Source organism: Marmota flaviventris, chromosome 5 (assembly GCF_047511675.1).
Source record: "Marmota flaviventris isolate mMarFla1 chromosome 5, mMarFla1.hap1, whole genome shotgun sequence".
NCBI lineage: Eukaryota > Metazoa > Chordata > Mammalia > Rodentia > Sciuridae > Marmota > Marmota flaviventris.
In genome coordinates, this window is record NC_092502.1 from 39,544,076 (window position 1) to 39,568,630 (window position 24,555).

A 24,555-nucleotide genomic window follows, 5' to 3' on the forward strand; every position below is an offset into this window, starting at 1 on the left:
CTGGAATGTGCTGCCTTGTTAGTTGTGAGCGCCCAGCCATTGGAGGGTTCCAAAGCTGGATGTGACTCTGTCAATCATGCTATTAGGAGTAGATCAGATTAGATAGCATCCACATGCTGATGTTTGCCCTTGTGTTATATTTTACTTCCCCCCACTTTGGCTTTTCAGCAATAAATTCCTTTATTCAGCAAAAAAGAAAAAATAGATAATGGATGCTAAGAGCAAGCATAAGATATGTCTCCATCTCTGCTTCCCTCCAAGCAAAGAATTCCCAAACTGTTCTTTCTGTGAACTCATGCCAGGGTCTCAGCAGGACCCAAGGAGAGCAGGAAGCCCAGCTCAGCCCCCCTGCAGAACTTGTTGGACTCTGGCAATGACAGAACTTTTCCCCCTCTCTGCCCAGCTCCCCAAGCCTGACTGGGGACTTGGATGAGTCTGTGGACCATTTTCTGTCTCAGTTTCCTCATCTGCAAAATAAGGGAATTGTGCCAACAAAGTCTGATGGAGTAACAGCTCTTTTTCCTCCTGTTTTAGGAAGACAGTTGGTGGAAAGTTCAGCCTGGGTCCCTGAGAGCAGCAGGAAGGAGATGCAGCTGCTGTTGGCCCTGTTTGGAGTCCTGCTGGGGGCACCCAGGGCTCCAGCCTTGAACCTAGAGGCCTCTGAGGAAACGGAGCTGGGTATGACCTCTAAAGTGGGTGAGGGTGGCAGGATGCGTGGGCAATAGGAGGGGACTGCTGACTGAGTAAAGCTGGAGAGGATCCTGGCCCTGGCCCTGAAAAGGTGGCGCAGGGCAGGGCTCAACTACTGAGACTCAGAGTCTGGCTCCCAGCAAGCATCCATCTATCTCTGTCTCCAAGAGAGGACTGGCCTTGCTGGGCTGCAGAGCCAGTGGTGAGCCCCTTGGCTGTGTGTGTGTGTGTGTGTGTATGTGTGTGTGTGTGTGTGTGTTTTCTGTGTACTTGGGTATGGCTTAGAACATACAGGCAGCATGTGTGCTGTATGCACTGAGTGTGATATGCTCAGAAGTGTGATGTGTGTCTGCCCTGTATATGGCACCTATAGCATGTGCCCATGTGTGTGTCTTGTACAGTGGCATATGTAGCATGTGTGCCAAGTACTTTGTGTATGACATGCCCTAGAAATGTGGCATTTACTCTGTGCATAGCATCTGTAGCATGTGGTTGTGTGTGTGTGTGTGTGTGTGTGTGTGTAGAGGCAGCAGCTTGACCAGCATGTGTCCAAGGTGCTTTTGTCCCGTGTGTGCAGCGTGTTCTTCATATGCAGGGGCTGCCTAGGGTGGCACTGTGGGGCTCACTGGCTTTTACCCTCTGCCTTCAGAGCCCTGCCTGGCCCCCAGCCTGGAGCAGAAAGAGCAGGAGCTGACGGTGGCGCTTGGGCAGCCTCTGAGGCTGTGCTGTGGGAGGGCTGAGCGTGGTGGCCACTGGTATAAGGAGGGTAGTCGCCTGGCACCTGCTGGCCGAGTTCGGGGCTGGAGGGGCCGCCTGGAGATTGCCAGCTTTCTACCAGAGGATGCTGGCCACTACCTCTGCCTAGCACGTGGCTCTATGACTGTCCTGCACAATCTCACCTTGGTTGCAGATGGTAAGAGGGTCTGGCAGGGGTTAAAAGGTACATGGGGACTAAAACCTCCCTTCTTGGGGGCTGGGGATGTGGCTCAAGCGGTAGCGCACTCGCCTGGCATGCGTGCGACCAGGGTTCGATCCTCAGCACCACATACAAACAAAGATGTTGTGTCCACCGAAAACTAAAAAATAAATATTAAAAAAAATAAAAAACCTCCCTTCTTGGATCTCAGAAGCTTTCCTCTGTCCATGATACAGACTCCTTGACTTCCAGCAATGATGACAAGGACCCCACGGCCCACAGGGACTCCTCGAATGTGCACATTTACCACCAGCAAGGTTGGTATGAGTCCTTAAGGATTCATGTCCCCACTGTGGCCCATTCCTTACTGTGTGGGCGCTAGTGATCGTCACAGGGGCACAAACTACTACCTCCTTCCCTTTCTCCTCCAGCACCCTACTGGACACACCCCCAACGCATGGAGAAGAAACTGCATGCGGTGCCTGCTGGGAACACAGTCAAGTTCCGCTGTCCAGCTGCAGGCAACCCTGTGCCCACCATCCGCTGGCTCAAGGATGGACAGGACTTCCATGGGGAAAATCGCATAGGAGGCATTCGAGTGAGTCTTCTGGCTTCCAAGGCCATCTGCTCCCCCATTTTCATCCCCCCATCATCCCTCATGTATAAATAAATCTCACAGGGAAGATAATTGTGAGGCCTCAGTTCTGGTTCAAGTTCCTACTCTGCTATTGTCTGCCAAGTGATTTGACCTTTTAGCCTTAGCAACTCCATCTGTAAAGTGGGAAGACTCGTTGACCAGTAGGTATCAATAAGCCTTAGCATCTCATTCTCAGGATGAGACCATCCAGAGTCAGCTCTGTGCTCTGATAGGAAGCTGAGACTCCCATCAGGCAAAGACTGGCACCGGGTAGGAGAGGTTGAGAAAGGTAGAGCTAAAACTCAAAAAGATTCAAACCCAGGGCTCCGATATTTCTCAGACTCTCTTTCTTTGTTCCAAGGGTCCCTGTCCTTGGCTTGACCCTCCTCAGGGCCTAGGTGGCTCAAGAACAGCCCTGTGGACAGGATTAGCTTTCTCAGCCCTGGCCCTCCAGGGTAGATATTGTTTAACGGTCCCATATGAGTATTTCCTTTGCCCTCAGCTGCGCCACCAGCACTGGAGCCTGGTGATGGAAAGTGTGGTGCCCTCGGACCGTGGCACATACACTTGCCTCGTAGAGAACTCTCTGGGCAGCATCCGCTACAGCTATTTGCTGGATGTGCTGGGTGAGTGACTGGGCTGGGAAGGTGTTGAGAGTGGGTATTGACTGCCTTAGGTTCAGTCCTGTCCTTGGGGAAACCCAGGCTAGCAGACAAATTGGGCTCAGTCTTAGATGAGTCAAGTAGCTCAAAGTGACTGGTGGGCCAGAGAGAAGCACAAGGGTTATGCAGGCCTGACTTGCCTAGAGGAAAAGTGAGAAAGACATTCAGGGAGAGGGCATGTGCTGAGTTAAGGACCTAAGTGCAGACGGGTGCAGTGGTGCATGCCTATAATCCCAGCAGTCTGGGAGGATGAGACAGGAGGATCGCAGAGTTCAAAGCCAGCCTTAGCAATGGCAAGGTGCTAAACAACTTAGTGAGACTCTGTCTCTAAATAAAATACAAAATAGAGCTGGGGATATGTGGCTCAGTGGTTGAGTGCCTCTGAGTTCAGTCCCCAGTACCCTAAAAAAAAGTGCCAACAAGGCAGTGCCTTGTGGGGAAGTCTATCTTTGGGGTATAGCATTGCATAGGGAGGCAGATTAGAAGGTTCTCAAAGTTAGGCTGAGAAGTTATCCTGGACCCAAAGGAAAAAGGAAACCATGGAAGGTTTCAGGAGATAGACCAGGTCTGAGCTGCATGTCAGGAAGGTTGTCCTCTTAAGCTCTGGGAAGGATTGAGGAAGATAAACAGGGTGATTCTAGGTGCCACTGGTCAGGGTTGACGTCCCGGCCTGGCCCCCAGAGCGGTCCCCGCACCGGCCCATCCTGCAGGCGGGGCTCCCAGCCAACACCACAGCTGTGGCGGGCAGTGATGTGGAGCTGTTGTGCAAGGTGTACAGCGATGCCCAGCCCCACATCCAGTGGCTGAAGCACATCGTCATCAATGGCAGCAGCTTCGGAGCTGACGGCTTCCCCTATGTGCAAGTCCTCAAGGTGCAATTCCTACCAGTATCTGGACCCTGTCCTCCTGCCACCTGGGGTGGTGAGGTCCCCAGTTGCCCTCTCAGTTACAGTGTGGGCCCAGGCCTGCTGTGACCCCTGATTGTGTCTCCTGACCCCAGACAGCAGACATTAACAGCTCAGAGGTGGAGGTCCTTTACCTCCGGAATGTGTCGGCTGAGGATGCAGGCGAGTACACCTGCTTGGCAGGCAACTCCATTGGCCTCTCCTACCAGTCAGCCTGGCTCACGGTGCTGCCAGGTAAGCTCCTGAGGAAGCTGGGAGTTCCTGCAGAATCCCACTGTGATCCCAGAGTGGGCTCTGGACTTTTGGGTGGGCTGTCTGTCTTGGTTTGTGGGGTCTGGACTTGGGACGCAGTGTTCAGATTTCTGTTTGCTTGCAGTGTTGGGGATGGACCCCAGAGCCTTGTACATACTAGGCAGGCGCTCTACCACTAAGCCACACCCAGAGCCAAGATTTGTGTGTTTAATTTTACTGCATATGACTGTGTGGCCCTCGGGGGTTTGGGTCACATATACCCATACCTGACGTAACTGCAGCTTTCTCAGTATATCCCTATATGTATTGGCAGCCATGAGGACCTGAGTTAGGATCAGGGTTTGGTCAGTCTGACTACTGACCAGTCATTTTCTCTCTGTGTTTATCCATCTGCGAGGGTAGAAGAGGACCTCACGTGGACAGCAACAGTGCCAGAGGCCAGGTATACAGACATCATCCTGTATGCATCAGGCTCCCTGGCTTTAGCTGTGCTCCTGCTGCTGGCCGGGCTGTATCGCGGACAGGCACTCCACAGCCAGCACTCCCGCCAGCCTGCCACCGTGCAAAAGCTGTCCCGATTCCCTTTGGGCCGACAGGTACCATTGCCCGTCCCTCATTCCCATTCTCCTAAGGCTCTCAGCCTGACCCCAGGAAACAGGGCCAAGTCTCCCACTTTGCAGTTCTCCCTGGAGTCGGGCTCCTCAGGCAAATCAAGCTCATCCCTGGTGCGAGGCGTCCGGCTCTCCTCCAGCGGCCCTCCCTTGCTCGCTGGCCTCGTGAATCTAGACCTTCCTCTTGATCCGCTGTGGGAGTTCCCCCGGGACAGGTACATGAGTAGAGTGAGGATGGGGGTGTAGGCTCCAGAGTGATGCCCAGGGTCTGAGGCTGGGCTTTCTTGATCTCCAGGCTGGTGCTCGGGAAGCCCCTAGGCGAGGGCTGCTTCGGGCAGGTGGTGCGCGCAGAAGCCTTCGGCATGGACCCTGCCCAGCCTGACCAAACCAGCACTGTGGCTGTCAAGATGCTCAAAGGTGTGCATGTGGCAGCCTGTCGGGGGGAGGCACTATGGTGCTGGGACTAACAGAAGGAGCTCACAGTGCTGCCTGTGAGCACTGGGGCCCCTGGGATCCTGGTATCCAAGTGACTCTGGCAAGTCATTTCCCCCTAGTGTTACATTGGGTTATATGATAGTTCCTACCCTTAGGTTCATGGAAAAGTGCTTGCAACATAGTCAAGTCTCAGTAAATCTTAACCACTGGGGTGAGAGGGGCTTGATATCCCCCTTGAGCTCTGACCTGTGACAGTCATCCTTGACCTCATATCTCATTTCCCATGGGTCCCCTAAAAATACCCTTAGTACCCCCAGACTATTTCTAGATCTGTCTCCTTTAGGACAGGAGAATAACTTCTCTGCTTAAAAGTCCCGGACCTCAAATAGGAGCCTTAGATGTTTTGCAGGGCCCACTTAGAACTTGCCCACTCAGGCCTTTTCCTGCTGGCTCCTAACCCCCTCTGCAAGAATGACCCAAATCACTCACTGCTGCTCCCTCCTCCTCTCTGCACAGCTGGGGCCACCTGGTACTTTCTGGGAGGCAGAGATTGAGAAATATGTCTTATGATATTGTTGTGTATGTTGTTGGAAGGAGTGTCATGTCATTGTCACAGGGGCACAGGTCAGCCTGGGGGCCCAGGCCCTGGTCCTCAGCCTCCTTAAGAAAAGCTGGAACAGCTTTCTTCCCAGCTTTCCCTAGCTGCATTCTGCCAGCAGTTCCCTGAATTCCCAGGCCAGATGAACGCTAGGTCCTGGTCAGACAGACCTCAGGGCGCCAGCCTGCTTCCCACCCCTAGGAGCTCTCACCCTGTTTAAGGACCAGTGCCAACCCCTCCAGACACAGCTTCCTTCCTGTTTGGCGCTTTCCCCACTCTCTCCCATTTCCTGGGTGGCTCACTAGAAAGCCTGCCTCTTTCAAATCCTTGATCTTGTTGCATCCTCGAAACTACTGTGAGAGGTGGGGTGTGATCTATTCTTCTGTTTCATACAAGACAAACCTGACATTCAGAGTGGTTCTGGGGATTGAACCCAGACCGTGCACATGCTAGGCAAGTGCTCAATGAATGTGTCACGTCCCCAACCTGGGAGACTTGGTCAAGGCCATGCAGCCTAGTGGGGATTCAGGCCCAGATCCCACCTGAGCTCTGGTCCAATGCTCCTTGACCTGTCCCCAGCCCGGTAGCCTCACCTGCATAGTGGCAGGGTACCTGCCTCACCCCAACTGTTGTCCTTGCAGACAATGCCTCCGACAAGGACCTGGCGGACCTGGTCTCTGAGATGGAAGTGATGAAGCTGATCGGCCGACACAAGAACATCATAAATCTGCTGGGTGTCTGCACCCAGGAAGGTGGGGCAGGGGCCAGGCAAGTTCGAGACCAGCCTGGGCAATTAGTGAGACCCTGTCCCAAAATACAAAATAAAATGGACTGGAGACGTAGCTCAGTGGTAGAGTACTTTGCATAGCACATGTAAGGCCCTGGGTTCCATCCCCAGTTCTGCAGGGAAAAAACCAACCTGCCGGAGTCTGTGCCCAGGAGGGTGGGGCATTTGGGAAACGCAGCCATAGCCTTTGCAGCCATTCTGTCCCCTCACCATTTGCCTTTCCTCGGCAGGTCCCCTATATGTGATCGTGGAGTGTGCTGCCAAAGGAAACCTTCGGGAGTTCCTCCGGGCCCGCCGCCCCCCAGGCCCTGACCTCAGCCCTGATGGGCCCCGGAGCAGTGAGGGGCCTCTCTCCTTCCCAGCTCTGGTCTCCTGCGCCTATCAGGTGGCCCGAGGCATGCAGTATTTGGAGTCTCGGAAGGTGCGAGCTACAATCAGAGCCCTGGACCCCTCTAACTTCACCTCCACTCTCTCATGCTGCTGACATTAAATGTCCCCAACTTCCAACCACTTCCTCCTTCTCATGACCCTGTCTAAATGGTTGTAAGTCCTTCACAACCTTCCCCGTTCATATACAGTTGCCCTGCAGGCCCACATTCATTCCTCCCTCACCTGTTCCCTATCCTACAGGTGAAGGAGGGAAGCAGTGATGCAGAGAGAAGGTGTGGCCCTGAGTTGGATGCTTTAGGTTCCCTTCCTTGAATTTTGACTTCTTTCTCTATAAAATGGGTGGGAAAGCCCAGCCCCAGGCTTACTGTGAGATGGCACATGCACAGTTTCCAGTTTTCCTGATAAAGCTAAGTCCCCTGTCCTGTCCCCAGTGCATCCACCGGGACCTAGCTGCCCGTAATGTTCTGGTAACTGAAGACAATGTGATGAAGATCGCCGACTTTGGGCTAGCCCGCGGTGTGCACCACATTGACTACTATAAGAAAACCAGCAATGTAAGGAAGGCTGGGGTGGGAGGGGCTTGAGCCTGGTGGCAAGCATAGGGACCCATGGTACTTACACCATGTTTTCCTCCTTTCCCCTCCAGGGCCGCCTGCCAGTAAAGTGGATGGCACCAGAGGCCTTATTTGACCGAGTATACACGCACCAGAGTGATGTGTGAGTTCTAGGATCTGGGGGGGATCCCAGATATCTAACAGTGATCTCTGTCCTACCCCATAATCAGGGCAAGGTTACAGGCCTGGTAGCACATGCCTATAATCCCAGCAACTTCACAAGACCCTCTCTCAAAAAATAAAAGGGGGGCCAGGTGCCTGTAATCCCAGCGGCTCGGGAGGCCAAGACAGGAGAATCGTGAGTTCGAAGCCAGCCTCAGCAACAGCAAAGTGCTTAGCAGCTCAGTGAGACTCTGTCTCTAAATAAAATACAAAATGGGGCTGGGGATGTGGCTCAGTAGCCAAGTGCCCCATAGTTCAATCCTCAGAACAAAAAAAGGAGGGGGGCTGGAGTTGTGGCTCAGAGGTAGAGCACTTGCCTCACACATGAGAGACCCTAGGTTCAGTCCTCAGCACCACACATCAAAAAAAATAAATAAAGTTATTATGTCAAACTAAAAATTTTTTAAATACTTATTTTATAGTTGGACACAATACCTTTATTTCACTCATTTATTTTTTACATGGTGCTGAGAATCAAGCTCAGGGTCCCACGCGTGAGAGACGAGTGCTCTACCGCTGAGCCACAACCCTAGCCCCTAAAAATTTTTTAAAAATAAATAGAAAAAATAAGAGAGACTGGGGATGTAGCTCAGTGGTAGTGTGCTTCTCTAGTACACATGCGTTGTTGGGTTCCATCCCCAGCACTATATACACACACATATATACACAAATGGATAAGGCACTTGCCAAAGTCAGTCAGAAGACCTTGGATGTCCTATACTCAAGAATTTCTTCTGATCGGACCTGGGAACTGAGTGGGACCAGACTCCAAAAGAAGCCTACTCCAATTGGGCACAGTGACACATATCTATAATCCCAGTAACTCAAGAGGCTGAGGCAGAAGGATCATAAGTGTGATGCCAATATTGGCTATTTTATGAGACCCTCTCTCCAAAATAAAAAATAAAAAGGGCTGTGGGTGTAGCTCATTGGTAGAGCACCCCTGGATTCAATCCTCAGCACAAAAAAAATAAAGCCCAGAATCCAATTCCCACCCTAAGTGGTGGGTCATTCCTGCAGTGTCCCCCAACACAGTTTCCAGGAACAGAAGGAAAGCTGTGCCCCACTGAGCTCTGGTCCTTCCTCCAGGTGGTCATTTGGGATCCTGCTGTGGGAGATCTTCACACTTGGAGGCTCCCCGTATCCTGGTATCCCTGTAGAAGAATTGTTCTCATTGCTACGGGAAGGACATCGAATGGACCGGCCCCCAAACTGCCCCCCAGAGCTGTGAGACCTGGCACTGCCCTTCCCTACTTTGCAGTCCTCATCCTCCCTGATACTGGCCAAGAGGGCAGCATGGACTCTTATGGCTGCTGTTGCCTCCTCTCTCTCCCTGACTCCTTAGCCTGATTGGGACCCTGGGCCTGGATTCTGCACCCTCACACTGAATGGCCCCACCTACCCTGCATCCACCACAGGAGCCCCATAGTTCTCCCCTCCCTGGGGTGTGGGGCTTCTCTGACCCTCTCTGTACCCCACCTCTTCCAGGTATGGACTGATGCGTGAGTGCTGGCATGCAGCACCTTCTCAGAGGCCCACTTTCAAGCAGCTGGTGGAAGCACTGGATAAGGTCCTGTTGGCCGTCTCTGAGGAGGTACTGCTCCTATCCTGTCTTGTGATCTCCCTCTGCACGTTCCCCTCTGGGCCTCACCCACATGAATACATGGACGTGTGTTCCCAGTGGCTATGGGACTGACTAGCTCTGTTCCCCACAGTACCTAGACCTTCGTCTGACCTTTGGACACTACTCCCCCTCCAGTGGGGACGCCAGCAGCACCTGCTCCTCCAATGACTCTGTTTTCAGCCACGAACCCCTGCCACTGGAGCCAAGCCCCTTCTCCTTCCCTGGAGTGCAGACATGAACAATGGCCCAGGACCCCCTGGCTTAGCCACAATCAGACACAGCTTTTGACTTTGGCTACCCCAGTCCCCTTCTTTAGGGTGCTGTCCCAGATCTCTAGTTCCATTTTGGGAAGGTCCTGGTCCTAGGGTTCTATTTAAGGCTTTCTGCTCTGCCTTGGTCTCCCAGTCCAGAGTTCAACCCTAGTCTCGGGTCCTGTCCTTGCCCTTAGAGTATGACGCCACTATCCTAATGGCCTGAGTGTCAGGATGCTGCTCAGCCTCCTGGGCCTTGGCACTCAGTTCCTGTCTCTGGGTTGGCTGTGCCTGGCTACAGAGCTGTTGTCACACCTCCCTCCTCCCCAGCAACAGCTGAGACTAGATGCCTCTGAACCCCATTTCCCCCAAGTACCCCCACCCCCTGCTGCTTGTCCCAGCATCTTGGTGGAAGTATTGGCTTTGGTGCCCCCAAGAGACTGAGAGCCTGCCAAAAACAGGAGCAAATGTTCTTTTATAAATTATTTTTTGAAATAAACCTCTGTGTGCCTGATGTCTCCCCTAAGGGTATGAACAGGGAATAGCGTGGAGGGGTCCCCCAAGCTGGGAGTTCTGCCTAAGGGAAGCAGACTGAGGGCTCTGTGCCAGGGCTTAGATTTGCATCCACTTCTGCCCCGGGAGCCCAGGAGCTCACCCACTTGCTTAAGCCCAGGTGTGCCTCTGTCTTTGGGTGTCCTCTGAGCACCATCTTGTGTATGCAATGGTGTGAACAAGCATTCATGAGCAAAGGAGCCTGACTGCCTCATACATAGGGCGGAACCCTTGTACCCTCTGCACACACACATATGCCTGTATGCATCATGGCTATCCCCCAGGAAGCTGGCATGCTCCCTCCCATTTGCTCCCCTCCCTCATCTGCTCAACATTAACGAAGCTGACCGTTAACACAGCATGAAAACCTGAAACCAAGCTCCAGCCGCTGCCTGCTCCCACGCTTTGCTGGCTCGGGCTTGGGGCTTGCAGGGGCTGTGCCCACCCCACCTTGCTCTGGCCAGTCTCAGGGGAAGCAGCTGGTTGCTGCCTGACTGGATTGCAGCTGTCCCTGCCTGCATCGTCCTTCATAAGGAAGGCTGTCATAGCCCTGCTCTCAGACCCCCTTCTCAGAGGGATCGACTTCCCAGACCTCTAAGCCTAGAATCTTCCTTGGCTTCACTCTGACAGTTACTGTTGCTCCCCAGCCCCTGAAGCTCAAGGGGAGGGCTATGGGGAGGCCAGAGACAGTGCCTGATGGAGTGGGTGGTGCTCTCCTGCCCTGTTCCTGCAGGCTCAGGCCTGGGACAATACTGCCCAACTAAGACAGCCTTTATGGAGCCTGCCTGGATTGCTCTCGGGGTTCTCAGGAAATGTAGCTGAAAATACACTTAGTTTCTTTCTTTCTTTTTTTTTTTAAGAGAGAGAGAGAGAGAATTTTTTAATATTAATATTTATTTTTTAGTTTTCGGCGGACACAACATCTTTGTTGGTATGTGGTGCTGAGGATCGAACCCGGGCCGCATGCATGCCAGGCGAGCGCGCTACCGCTTGAGCCAAATCCCCAGCCCAACACTTAGTTTCTAAGGAATTGAATATCTGAATTTGGGGCTGCCCTGGAAGACTGAGCAACAGTTCATGAAGGGAGCAGCTTTTCTTGCTGTTCGGGATTTTCCCCATACCCTCTCTGGCTCACCATGTCCCAAACTGCACTACCCATCTTCCCCTGAAAACTCTTTTCTCCTCCAGGGTACCCCATCTCACAGATGACACCAGCCCAGAAAACCGGAAGTCACCTTGACCACCTTCCTTCCTCCAGGAATTGTATTCCCTAACAGGAGGTAAAGACACTGGACTTGGAGCCAGGATGATGAAATCCTGCCACTTCAAGCACCCACTTGTGGTATTGAGGCCAGCACTGTTACTTATCTGAAGGCCACTTTTTTTATCCAGAATAGTGGGCAGCTCCTGTCCTGCCTATCTCTAGGGATTGGGTTTCAGATGAAACATGGATGGATATACTTATGCTTGGGGACAGTCCCCATAGGTTATGCTATAGTATTTCACTGGGAACTGGCTTTATGTCCCTGAGCATCCCTCTCCCTAAATTATGGTCTCCAGGATTCCTTTTGTTCACCATTTCCCTGCTGGTGGCTGCAGGGGCAGCATCACAAAGCAGCACTTGGTTTATGCTCCTTCCTGCACTGGCTCCCTGGACCCCCCACACTTTCTGACCAAGCCCTACTCCCAGATGTTGAATCTCTCTTTGGAGGCTCTTGGCCAGTGTCTGTGTCCTTCACTAACCCAGGCCCTCACAGTGCAGGAGAAGCTCATTCCTCAGACTTGCCTGGGGAAGGAAAGGGTGGGGAGGTTAGAATGGGACAAGAGGATGTGGATAGAGTGGCCCATTATTCATTGCACTGTCAGACTCAGCTACCACCCTGTTCTCCCTTACCACAGCCCCGTCAGATGAAGATTATTCTTCCATTTAATGGTGGTGACATTGAGGGATATGCCTGCTGTGGTGGCACACCTCTGGTCCTGGCTAATCAAGAGGCTGAGGAAGGAGAATTGCTTAAGCTCAGGAGTCACAGTGAGACCCCATTACAACAAAACAAACAAACAAAAACAACAAAAAAGACAAACTTTGGGGTTGGGGTTATAACTCAGTGGTAGACCACCCGAATAGCATGTACACGCACAAAGCCCTCATTGCAATCCTCAACACTGAAGAACAACAACAACAAAAAAAAAGAATAGGTCTCGATAAAGAAGCTGGGCCAACACCCTTGGTTCCCAGCAGGCTCTGTGTACATTGGAGACCAGACCAGGTCACTCAGAGTGACAGGGGCAGCTGCTGCCTGGTAGTTCCTAGAGGCCAGGAGGGACCCAGCTGCCTACTCTGTGCCCCCTCCCTGCCAGCCTCCCTGGCAGGCACACACTCTGGGACTCTTCCACATTCCTGACATCCCATGTCAGGAGACAGATGCTGGTAATTCCCTGGTGCAAGCTTTGCTCATCCATCTCGCCTGCCCTCCCCAGCCTCTCTGGGCAGCATGGCTACAGCTGGGGCCTGGCCCCCTTGGTCTGCCTGAGTTCTGAGCGGCTTCCAAGCCAGTGAAAAGCACTGGGCCTCCTTCCAGATTCTGATACTTGCTGGCTGCTTGTATCTGTCAGGGCTCTGAGGAGAACAAGAGAGAGACAGTCACCCTGATGTGGAAAGCCCTGCCAAGGGACAGGAGACAGCTGGCTGGTGAATGGGCACCTGGGAGGAAGGGTCAGATTGTGCATGGGGTGAGAGGAATGATACTGTGACAGAAGTTACCCTCCCTGAGCCTCCATTTTCCTACCCGAAACACAGGAGTGAATGACGACACCCGCTCAGAGTGCTTGTAAGTGCTTAGTAAACAACAGCTGTTATTGCACGGAGATTAGGAGGGAATGGCCTCCAGGACCCTGTGGCTGGCTGTGCAGAGCTGGTGATCTCATTCCCTTCTCAGGGCAGCCCTTCCAGAAGGCATGGTTGTTCCCATTTCCCAGATGAGGACACTGAGGCTTAAAAGGAGGAAGTAACTAGCTGAAGGACACATGGCAAGGGGAGTAGGAGGATTGGTGCTCAGGGCCAGGGGCTTTCTTCCACTGCAAAGCTCATTCCAACACCCTGGGTAGGTACAAAATAGGGGAGGTCTATTTACAGGATGCCCACACATGGGGTACATGGACAGTCCAAATGCTCAAGCACATATGTGCCTAGCCCTATGACCTTCAGCCCCTGTCATCTCAGAGCCCTCACACAGGCTTTTTTTTTCCTGGGGACACTTTTCCTCTTAACACCAAGCCTACTCTTTCCAGAGCTCATTCAAACCTCAGTCCTCAGGGCAGCCTCCTCGGGTCTTCCCCCCATTCCAGATCAGCTTCTAGACTGAGTCTCCCTCACTCAGGGGCTCTTATCAGTGTAATGAAAGCATCACCCAAGGGGCTGGGGTTGTGGCTCAGTGGTATAGCACTAGCCTAGCACATGTGAGGCCCTGGGTTCGATCCTCAGCACCACATAAGAATAAATAAAATAAAGGTATTGTCTAACTACAACTAAAAAATAAATATTAAAAAAAGAAAAGGATTCCCCAAATTGCACCTACCAGGAAGCAAGCACTGTTCAGACAGAGGATGTGCGTTTTTTGTGTGGTGCTAAGAAACCCTGGGCCTCACACATGCTTATCTTCTGCTCTACCACAGACCTAAAGCCCAGCCACTAGATAGTGATTTTTGTTTTTGTTTTTTTTTTTAATATTTATTCTTAAGTTTTAGGTGAACACACTATTTTTATTTTACATTTATGTGGTGCTGAGGATGGAACCCAGTGCCTCGTGCATGCTAGGCAAGCACTGAATCATGAGCCACAACCCCAGCCTGGTGATTTTTTTTTTTTTCCAAGCAATCATTCTGAAACTGTAGCATATATCTTAATGACCCAGAGGGCCCCCACCTCACAAGTTTATATTTAGTACCTCTGGAGAGAAGTTTAGGAATTTATACTTCTAACCAGTTCCTGGGTGATACAAATGTTACTGGAGACATGGGGGCTTTGCACTTTGGGAACAAGTTGGATTTCAAGCACCAAAATTAATTAATTAATTAAAAATTTTAAAGTAAGTCGGGTGCAGTGATGTACACCTGTAATCCCAGCAACTTGGAGAACTGAGGCAGGAGGATTGCAAGTTCAAAGCCAGCCTCAACAACTTAGCAAGGCCCTGATCAACTTAACAAAAAAAGGACTGAGACTGTGCTCAGTGGTTATGTGCTCCTGGGTTCAATCGAAGAAGAAGAAAGAAGAAGGAAGAAGAAGAAGGAGAAGAAGGAGGAGGAGGAGGAGGAGGAGAAGGAGAAGAAGAGTTTTGAAGTAAAAATAAAAAAGAATTCATTGTCCAAAAATGTTTTCAATGAAGAACAGGATGCAGCTCAGTGGGTAGAGCACTTGCCTGGCATGCATGAAGGCCCTGGGTTTGATCCCCAGCACTAGGAAAATAAAAATGTTCTCAATGAAAATAAACCCAAACCCTTGTTCCTCCTCTCTTCCTTCCCCAAGAGAAACTCTCTCCATTTTCTCAGTCTTCCTGCCAGATTCCTCCTCTAAACCTCAGTGTCCTCATCTGGAAATGGGGGACAAAAATGCCTTCCTGTAAGGACAGCCATGAGAAGAGCATGAAATCACATCCAGTTTAGTTGTCACTGTCCTTGCCCACCCCCCCAGACCCTCATCCAGGTATGTGGTAGCACACACCTGTAATCCCAGTGACTTGGGAGGCTGAGGCAGGAGGATCACAAACTCTAGACCAGCCTCAGCAACTTAGCAAGACCCTCTACCACTGAGCTATAAAAAAATAAAAAGGGCTGGGGATGTGGCTTCTTTGGTTTAGTGCCCTGAATTCAATCCCCAGTACCCAAAAAAGAGTGTCTGTTGACAAAAGAGATGAAGGTGACCCATTCCCAGGTCCAGGCACAGTTAAAAGCACAGTCAAGACTATACATACTTGGGCTGGGGTTGTAGCTCAGTGGTAGAGCCTTGCCTAGCACGTGTGAGGCATTGGGTTTAATCTTCTGCAACACATAAAAATAAATAAATAAAACATATGGGCCGGGGATGTGGCTCAAGCGGTAGCGCGCTCGCCTGGTATGCGTGCGGCCCGCGTTCGATCCTCAGTACCACATACAAAGAAAGATGTTGTGTCCGCCGAAAACCTAACCAAAAAAAAAATTAGAAAAATTATCTCTCTCTAAAAAAGAAAAATAAAACATACAAATAAACAAAGGCACTTTGTCCATCTACCAAAAAAAAAAAAAAAAAAGACTATACATACTTGACCCCCAATTGCCCACTGCTTCCCACACTCCCAGGACCCTAACCGGGAGGCCCCCTCCCACCCCTCCACCTGCTGTAGGATTTGGCCTAATCCTGGAGTATGTGTGGGAGGCAGCTGCAGCTCTCTCAGGGGGAGAGGGCTCTCCCCTCCAGAGGAAATCTCCTTTTTATTCCCTTGCTACTACCGAAATCTGACCTTCATCAGCACCTGGGCCCCCCGCCCAGGGCCTGGCCTCAAGAAATGACTGAGGAGGGGGCATGAAATCGCCAGCAGCTGAACTCTTCCAACGCTCCCCACATCCTCTCCAGCTCCATCTCTGTTCACATTCCACAGCACAGTTCTTACTGGGTCCCCTGTGCCAGGCTCCCGCTGGTACTCTTTTTTTTTTTTTTTTAAAGGAGAGCATTTTTTTTCTTTTTTGAGAGAGAGAGAAAGAGAGAGAGAGAGAGAGAGAGAGAGAGAGAGAGAGAGAGAGAGAGAGAATTTTTTGATATTTATTTTTTAGTTCTCGGCGGACACAACATCTTTGTTTGTATGTGGTGCTGAGGATCGAACCCGGGCCGCACGCATGCCAGGCGAGCGCGCTACCGCTTGAGCCACATCCCCAGCCCCCGCTGGTACTCTTGACAGCCTGGCCTGGCTTTCCTGACCTCACCACTCGGCCCTAAGTGGGATGGCTGTGGGTCTCTTGCAGGTCTGGAACCCTTGTACGCTTCAGGACTCAGCTCAGTTGTCCCTTCTCCAACAAGCCCACCCTGTCTAACCTCACAGCACAATCTAGGCATTACATTTCTATGCACCCATTATTGTCTCTGTCCCACCCAAGGTAGGGGTCTCAGGGGACCCACCTCTTGAGAACTCAGCTCAGGGCAGAGTGGGCCACCTTGAGACCTGTCAAATGACCAAATGATTTGGCCAAGGGGATGATGAGGCTCCTGTCAGGGAAGTACTTTGGGGAGGCTCTGCCCTTAATAGCTGAGGCTTCCAGGAAATCGGGGTCCCAGTCCTCTTTCCTGAGGGGAAGAGGAGAAGGGCTGGCTGGCAGAAAGATAAAAAGAATTTTTTTTTCCAAGAAGAGAAAAGCTGGGTGTGGTGGAGCACGCTTGTAATCCCAGCTGAGGCAGGAGAATCAAGAGTTCAAAGCCAGCCTCAGCAACAGCAAGGCACTAAGCAACTCAGTGAGATGAGACCTTGTCTCTAGTAAAATACAAAATAGGGCTGGGGATGTGGCTCAGTGTTCAAGTGGCCCTGAGTTCAATCCCTGGCATAAATATATATATATATATATATATATATATATATATATATATATATATATATATATATATAGAGAGAGAGAGAGAGAGAGAGAAGAAGAAGAAGAAGAAGAAGAAGAAGAAGAAGAAGAAGAAGAAGAAGAAGAAGAAGAAGAAGAAAATTAAGGAAAACAAATAGCTCCTCTGGGTCCATAACAAAGCTCTCCAGCCTAAACCTTAGAGCACCCCAAGTTTCAGAAACTTCAGGGCACAGTACCCTACAAAGCAGCCACATGCTGAGGTTAAACTGTCCTCCTGTCTACTTCACACACCAACCAGCCTGAACCTGCTCCTACTGGCTGCAGCCTGACCAGGCCCCTAACCACTAACCAACACTCTGCTTGCCTTTCACCCATCTAGTCTCCAGCCCCTGTGACCTTCTTTCTGTTTTTTCATCACCCCAAGCTCACTTCTACCTCAGGGCCTTTACACTTGTGGGTCCCTCTGACTATAATGCTGTTCAGGTTCTTCTGGCTGGCTCTCAGAACAAAGGTCACCTCCTAAGGGTGGCCTCTCCTGATCACCCTGGCTAAAGTTCTGCCTCTGTATTCCGTATTTTATCCCCTTGTTTGTTTTCTGGGCCAATTGCCTTATTTGTTCACTCTTTATTGGCTGACACCTCACTAGAAGGTGACTTCTGAGAAGCCAAGGACTTGTCCACAGGTGTACCTTAAGTGTCCACAACCAGAGTAGTAGCTTGGTGATAATGCCTGTGCTTAGCAAGGTCCAGAGTTCAATCCTTGGCACAAAAGCGGGAGGAAGTGTTTATAAGTGGGCTCTGGTATATAGTAAGTACTCATAGATGTTCATGGAATTAATAGATGTTGAATGAATTTCCCAAATTCAAAATTCAAATCTCAGGCTGGAGAGCTGATCTCCAAGAGGCTCCAAAAACCTTTGAGAGCTTAAACAGGCCTCCTGAAATATACATATTATGTGCTAGAGGACCACAATGATAAGCCTTGGACTCCCAATCCCCTGCCCATCTTCTGACCCTGGGTCCCCATTGTAATATGGGGCTGGGGACCCTGAGATGGCTCAGCCTTTGAAGGAACCTCTAGGCTGAAGGCTTCTGCTTGTAGACCAGGATTTCCTCAATATGTGTTGAGGCTGGTATAGGGGATAAGGGACCAATATCTAAGGTACTCTTGAAAAGTCTCAAGGATAAGATACCTCAAAATGATACAAATGCAGGGTAGAAACAGACAACTGACTGATGAGGAAACCCAGAGGCTAACAAGTACATGAGAAGATCCTGAAACTTCACAATACTCAGATGTTCTCATTTGTACCTATTAAACCAGCAAAAATCAGAAAGCTGGAGAATGACAGTTGCCTTCAGAAGGCTATGAGGGTCTTCCTGGGCTATGCCTAAACTATTCCAGAGCTGTCTACAAACACTCAGCTAAATACACACACACACACATACACATACACACACACACACACACACACCCTAGTATTTGGCAATTTGGCCCAGAACTTAGAACCCCTCCCCCACCCCAAAATATTCTCACACATGACCTTCCAGGGAAGATGGGGAAAAGGTTAGAGGCAATCTGAAGTCCCTTACTTGGAGGTTTATCAATAAAATATGCAGAGGGGCTGGGGATGTGGCTCAGTGGTAAAGCACATGCCTATCATGCACAGGGCCCTGGGTTTCATTCCCAGCACCACACACTTACGCACACACACACACACACACACAAAGTGAAAAAGATCCAACAGTATGCACAGCCACATGGAGGGACCTCAGCAATCTAGTGCTGACTGGAACAGGTAAGAAACAGAATGATGACTGGAGGTGTATGTCAGTGGTAGAGAACTTGCACAAGGCCCTCCTGGGTTCCATCCATACTATAGGGAAAAAAAAAAAAACTTGTAGATGGAAAAGGGTAAAGGTGAACAGGTAGACAGAGTCCACATTAGTGTTCCAGGGGCCTGAGGATGCAGTACAGAACACATAATGGTGAAAATGGGAGTCAAACTCAAACACGATGTTGCTTGATCCTAAGGAAAAATAACAGGGAACCAAAACCATCCAAATTCCCCAAGCATCCCCAGTCCTGTCAGGTCTATCCCCTGCCTCTCCTTTCCTCACCACCTTTTTCCTCTCTGGCCTCTGCCCCTTGAGGGTTCTCCCAGCACAGAGTTCCTGGAGACACACTGTGGTGTTGGTGCCACCTCCTGGCATCCATGGGAAGTGCAGCACTCCACTTCCACCTGGTGTGGAGTGGAGGTTTTAAGTTGGGGACCCAGTGAAGTGACATCTTCCCCTGCTGGTGCCTAAGGTCACTTTTCTTTCTTTCTTTTTTTTTAATGTATTTTTAAAATTTTATTTTTAATTGTAGTTGGACACAATACCTTTATTTCACTTATTTATTTTTATGTGGTGCTGAGGATGGAACCCAGGGTCTCGCACGTGGGAGGTGACCAATCTCCCGCTGAGCCACAATCCCTATTTTTGTATCAGGGCCTAAACCCAGGGGTGCTTAGCCACTGAACTGCATCCCCAGAACTTTTTTATATTTTCTTTAGAGACAGGGTCTTGCTGAGTTGCTTAGGGCCTCACTCATTTGCTGAGGCTGGCCTTGAACTTGTGATCCTCCTACCTCAGCCTCCCAAGTCACTGGAATTATAGCCATGTGCCACTATTTCCAGCTTCCTACAGGTTATTCTTGGAGGACTGTTCAGTTCTGGGTGCTATACTTTTCAGAACGGTGCTGATAAGCCACTCTCTACCTTACTTGGAGAAACACTAAAGGGCAAAACTGTTATTATCCCTACTCATAGTTTCCACTGACCTCAGGATTGCATCCAAGTTCCTTAACACAGAAGACCTTCAGGACTCTGCTTCCTTCTCATTCATTTCAGTCTCCCTTCTGGGCCCGCTCTACTGCATGGGCACTTCCTCCCATCAGTTGTTTCCTCTTTTGCAATACTATCTCCCTCCCTATTGATTCTCCAAACACACTCTCTCACTCTCTCTCTCTCTCTCTCTCTCTTTTTTTTTTTTGGTATTGGAGATTGAACTCAGGAGCACTCAAACACTGAGCCACATCCCCAGCCCTATTTTTGTATTTTATTTAGAGTCAGGGTCTCACTGAGTAGCTTAGCGCCTCACTGTTGCTAAGGCTGGCTTTGTATTCACAATACTCCTCCTCAGTCTCCCCAGCTGCTGGGATTACAGGCGTACGCCACTGTGCCCAGTGTATTTTCCAAACTCTTATTCCTCCTTCAGGTCTCAATTTCCCCACTCCCAGGAGAACTTCCAGTACCACTGCATTAACCAACAGAAGGAAAGAATGTCTCAGACAATGGGAACAGCATGTGCAAAGGCTCAATGTGCCTTCAAGGAAATAGAAGAAGGCCAAAGACCAGAGGTGGGTGTTGGAGCAGGTGGGGTTGCTGCAAGAGATTTCATGGGCCCTGGCTGGTGTTCAATCTCTGGTGAACAGAGGAAGGTCAAGGTTTTCAGCAGCAAAGGACTCAGTCAGATGTGTGTTTGAAAGGCTCACATAAGTTGTCAAGTGGTGAATTTAAGGGTAGGTTTGGACTTCCTCACCTCTGGCCCAGAGCAATGGAGTTGGCCTTCTGTGGACTGAGACCTCTAAAACCGTGAGTACCAAATATATTTTCCTCCTCTTAAAAAAAAAAAATAGTGGGTTTGGAAAGAATAGGCAAGGGGCTGCTTAGGAGAGCAATGATGAGGTTTGGTCACTTCAGCCCCTACTTCATGCTGGTCAGATGCTAAATTGGGGTTCTCAGTCCTTCACCCTATCTTTCTGACCTATAGGATGCCAGACCAATGCTTCCGCCTGACCTCACTGAGGGGGTCCTAGCTTACCGTAGTGTGCCCTCACTAGCTCTGGCTAATTTCTGTGACACCCTCCCTCTGTGTTAGGCCCCCAAATACCACCTGCCCCTCCCAGTCAGCACCTCTGGCCTATGGGAGCTGCCATCCCATTTCACATAAGAGGAAGCTTGGGCTCAAAGTTGAAAAGTAAATTGTGGCTGGGGATGTGGCTTAAGCGGTAGTGCGCTCGCCTGGCATGCATGCGGCCCGGGTTCGATCCTCAGCACCACATACAAACAAAGATGTTGTGTCCGCCGAAAACTAAAAAGCAAATTTTTTAAAAAAATTCTCTCTCTCTCCTGTCTCTCTCTCTCTCTCTTTCAAAAAAAAAAAAAGAAAGAAAGAAAGAAAGAAAGAAAAGTAAATTGTGATCCAGCTGCAGTGGTGCCTATAATCCCAGGAACTCAGAGGCAAGAGGATCTCAAGTTTGAGGCCAGCCTGAGCAAATCTGTAAGACCCTATCTCAAAATTTAACATTTTTTAAAGGACTGAGAATATAACTCTGGGTAAATAGCCCCTGGTTCAATCCCCAGGAAAGGGGGAAAAAAAAAAAGAAAGTCAGTTGTGAGCAAAACAGATAGGATTTGAATGGGGGTCTGTCTGCCTTTCTCATCATACTAGGTAGCCCACCTGTTAGGCAGGAGGTATTTGGGGGCCTAACACGGAGAGGGGTATTACCGCGATGACTGATTGATTTTGGGTGGGCAGCTTTATCTTTCTCTGACTCAGTGTACTTTTCTGCAAAATGGGGCAATCATAATAACCTAAGAGAGACTGTGAAGAGCATGTGGAATGAATGTCCTTAAAGACCCTGCATAGCACACAGCAAGCGCTCAAAAAAATGGTTGCCATTTCCATCACTACAGGAACTTAACATGCTCACTAGGGAAATGTGTTTTGGGCCCCTAAATTAGGGACAGAAGGAGCTTCAGGAAAGCCAAGAAATAAGGAGAGAGCAGAGTGTATCGCATGGCAGCTCTGGAGCGAAGTCATGCTGAGTTCCAAGCACAGAGCAGGTATTAAGGACACCCACTATAAGGAGCTTTTAATACCACAGTCAGAAATCACCAAAGGCTCTGAGTCTTAGATAGTACAGCCAGTGCCCTGTGACCAGAAGTGGAATGGCTTCCCCCAAATATGACAGACAGTACTGGGTTTAGAGACTTGAGGGACCCTAGACAGTGGAGAAGGGCACTAGCATCAGGCAGCCCATTTGCAGTCTTCGGAGTCCAGCTAACTTTCTGAGCAACAACCCCACTATGTAATTCCTCTGCCAATCACACAGTGGCGTTAGTACACCATGAAAGCTCTGCCTTCCTGTCTTTTGCAGCCAAAAGTACCAGTCACTACTAAGATATTTGAGCAGAATCTTTACAACATCCCTAATGAGGTAGAGTCCTTTCATATCCCCAAATTACATGTGGAAATAATAGTTCAGAGATGTCAAATAGTAGCCCAACATCACCCAATCAGAATTTGAATTTGTTGTTGTTGTTGATGATTGAACCCGGGGCCTTGCACGTTTGGAAAGCACTCTACCAACTACACTACATCCCCAGCCCACACAACCAAGATTCGAACCCTGGTCAGTATATATATCCTAGCCTGGCTGCAGCAGCTGTCAGTTCTAGGCTAATGTCCTGATGCAGCCTCCTGCCCCCATCTGGGGTAATGCTGTCTTGGCTGAGTTGATGGATCTGAGGTTTGCCCTGGCAGAAGAATGTTAGAAAAAAATAAGAAAATTTTTACTTTTGCATTCTCTCCCTCTCTCTCCAAAGCTTTTAGGTCACTGATGTAGCTTTTGCAACGGGGATGAGGTGATCGGACAGTTCCTAACTCTGGGATAGAGTGGCTGGTCTGAGGAATAGGGCCTCCCTCCCTCTCCACCCCCCATACTAGCCTAGGCTCCAGAGACTGAATTCCCAGGCCCTCTTAGCTTCCAAAGAGGAAGGGAGCTAAATTTGATTGAGCACTTCCTCTGTACCAGGCACTATGCCAGACATTCCTTATACATGCATTTAACACCCTTTTGGTGCTGGTCATGAGAGGCACAGTATTTCAAGTGCTTGGCATATATCAATAAATAAATATTGATATATTGATATAAAAATATACATTAGGCTGTAATCCCAGTGGCTCAGGAGGCTAAGGCAGGAATTCAAAAATATATGTTAGGGGCTGGAGTTATAGTGCAAGGGCATGCACAAGGCCCCAGGTTCAATCACCAGTACCAAAACAAACAAATAAACAAACAAACAAACCTGCACCAAAATGAATGAATGAATAAATAAATAAATGGAAAGAAAGAAAATATATATACTTTAAAGCTAGGTGTGGTGATTCAAGCCTATGAGCCCAGCTATTCAGGAAGCAAAGGCAAGTTAAAGGTCAGTCTTAGCATATTAGCAACTCTGTCTAAAAATTTTAAAAAGTGCCCCCAGTTTTTTCTTTTTTTTTTTTTAAGTAAAGAAGTCTGGGAATATAGCTCAGTGGCAAATTGCCCCTGGGGTCAATCCCCGATATATCTCTCTCCAAATCTACTCTTGCCCTTCCCACTTATACATACATACATGTATTAAATATAATTTAATTATAAATAAGCACACAGTTTAATGCTTCCCTGCTCCCCCTCCCCCCCAGTGCTGGGGATGGAACCCAAGGCCGACAGGATACTAGGCTAGCACTTTGCCTCTTGAGTTCCACTCCCAACTCCCATACATATTTACTGAATAAAGGACTATGATAAGCTTGTGGTATCTGTGAGGTAGTGAACTTGGAGCTCTGGAACAAATCTGGGTTAGAGACTGAGGTTCAGGTATTGCTGGCATTCAGGGGATGTAGGCCATGAGTAGATCAGATCCCTCAGGGAGATGGCTTAAATGATAAGCAAACTGTACCTGGATGGGGCACTGGGACAGCTCTTTGCTGGGCCAGAGAAGGAAAGGCATGCCCATGACGTGGAAGCATAGAGAATAGCTTGTCACAAAGCTTAGGAGGGGACCAGGAAATATGAGGATACCCTGGAAACATTGCTGGTTTCAAAGAGATAAATAGGCAAATGCTGCCAGAATTGAAGCAGAAAAGATTGTGAAATGCCAACAGACTTGCTATAGAGGCGCTGTTAGGGATCTGAACCCTGACTGCAATGGGATGAGGGAAATGAGGGCAGCAGAGGTTCGGAGATGCAGTCAAGCGGGAGAGAAACTTGAGACTTCTCTTAAAAAAGGAGAGAGACTGATGCTACCCACTTTTTTGGGCTTCCGGGAAGGAGCAAGAAGACAGGGAAAGGTTGAAGTTTTGGAGGAAGGAGAGGAAAAAGAGGCACAAAATCCCGAAGAAGCATCAGGGTGGCACTTAGAGCCCCGAGGGAGACTGGAGAACCAGCTCAGTCCTCCTCATCTATTTCTCGGTGGCAAATTCAGTTAAATGGGCACCAAGCGCCAGCTGGACTTGGTGCACGCTGGCTGTTAACAGGATCTGGCGACACTGTCCCGGCGTGGCCCAGGGCACAAAGAACTCCTGTCAGAGAGTCCACCACTCCGGAGCGGATCCCAGGGCCCACGTCATGGGCCGCCGCTAATTGGCCCGTGGAGGCCACCTGACCTAACTAGCCAATCAGAGGCTGTCTCCTTGGAATGCTGGCCCCTGTGTGGCCCAGAGCGGAAACCCGCCGGCCCAGAGGCGCTTCAGGCCACGTGCGCCTGCTTGTTAAGGCCAGCGCTGGAGCTGGAAGCGGAGGCTCGGTCTCTCATGGCCCTCTTCTGCTGGCTGGAGGAGGATGACCCAGCCCACGCCGAGAGCCCACACACCGTGTCCTCTTGCAAAATCATTGTTTTCTCTCTGTTTTCTGTGGCTGTGTCCCCATCCCTCTCTCTTCCCTGATCCAAAATAGTATTTTATTTATCTTTTTTACAATGCTGGGGACAGAATCCAGGTGCCTCACGTTCTGCAAGCGCTCTACTACTAGGCTATATCCTCAGCCCAGTCAAAGGAGTTTTGTAGAAGATTCAAAGGTGAA

At 49.9% G+C, this 24,555-nt stretch overlaps 1 protein-coding gene across 1 annotated transcript; it reads left to right on the forward strand.

Moving 5' to 3' along the window:
• Positions 1-587: 587 nt before the first annotated feature.
• Positions 588-24,419, forward strand: Fgfr4 (fibroblast growth factor receptor 4). The gene is made up of 18 exons (XM_027941051.2): positions 588-678; positions 1,340-1,603; positions 1,843-1,923; positions 2,038-2,204; positions 2,746-2,869; positions 3,587-3,777; positions 3,906-4,044; positions 4,465-4,658; positions 4,743-4,888; positions 4,969-5,090; positions 6,348-6,458; positions 6,724-6,914; positions 7,315-7,437; positions 7,530-7,600; positions 8,749-8,886; positions 9,148-9,253; positions 9,375-9,509; positions 24,012-24,419. The coding sequence occupies exons 1-18, from the start codon at positions 588-590 to the stop codon at positions 24,417-24,419; spliced, it is 2,802 nt and encodes a 933-aa protein (XP_027796852.2).
• Positions 24,420-24,555: the final 136 nt, after the last annotated feature.

What these genes read in the sequence shown, in the direction of transcription:
- Fgfr4 (XM_027941051.2), top strand. Translation starts at nt 588, where the DNA reads ATGCAGCTGCTGTTGGCCCTGTTTGGAGTCCTGCTGGGGGCACCCAGG. An exon ending in ATCGCATAGGAGGCATTCGA is followed by an intron (nt 2,205 to 2,745) that starts GTGAGTCTTCTG and finishes CTTTGCCCTCAG; the next exon opens with CTGCGCCACCAGCACTGGAG. An exon ending in CTGGCTCACGGTGCTGCCAG is followed by an intron (nt 4,045 to 4,464) that starts GTAAGCTCCTGA and finishes CTGCGAGGGTAG; the next exon opens with AAGAGGACCTCACGTGGACA.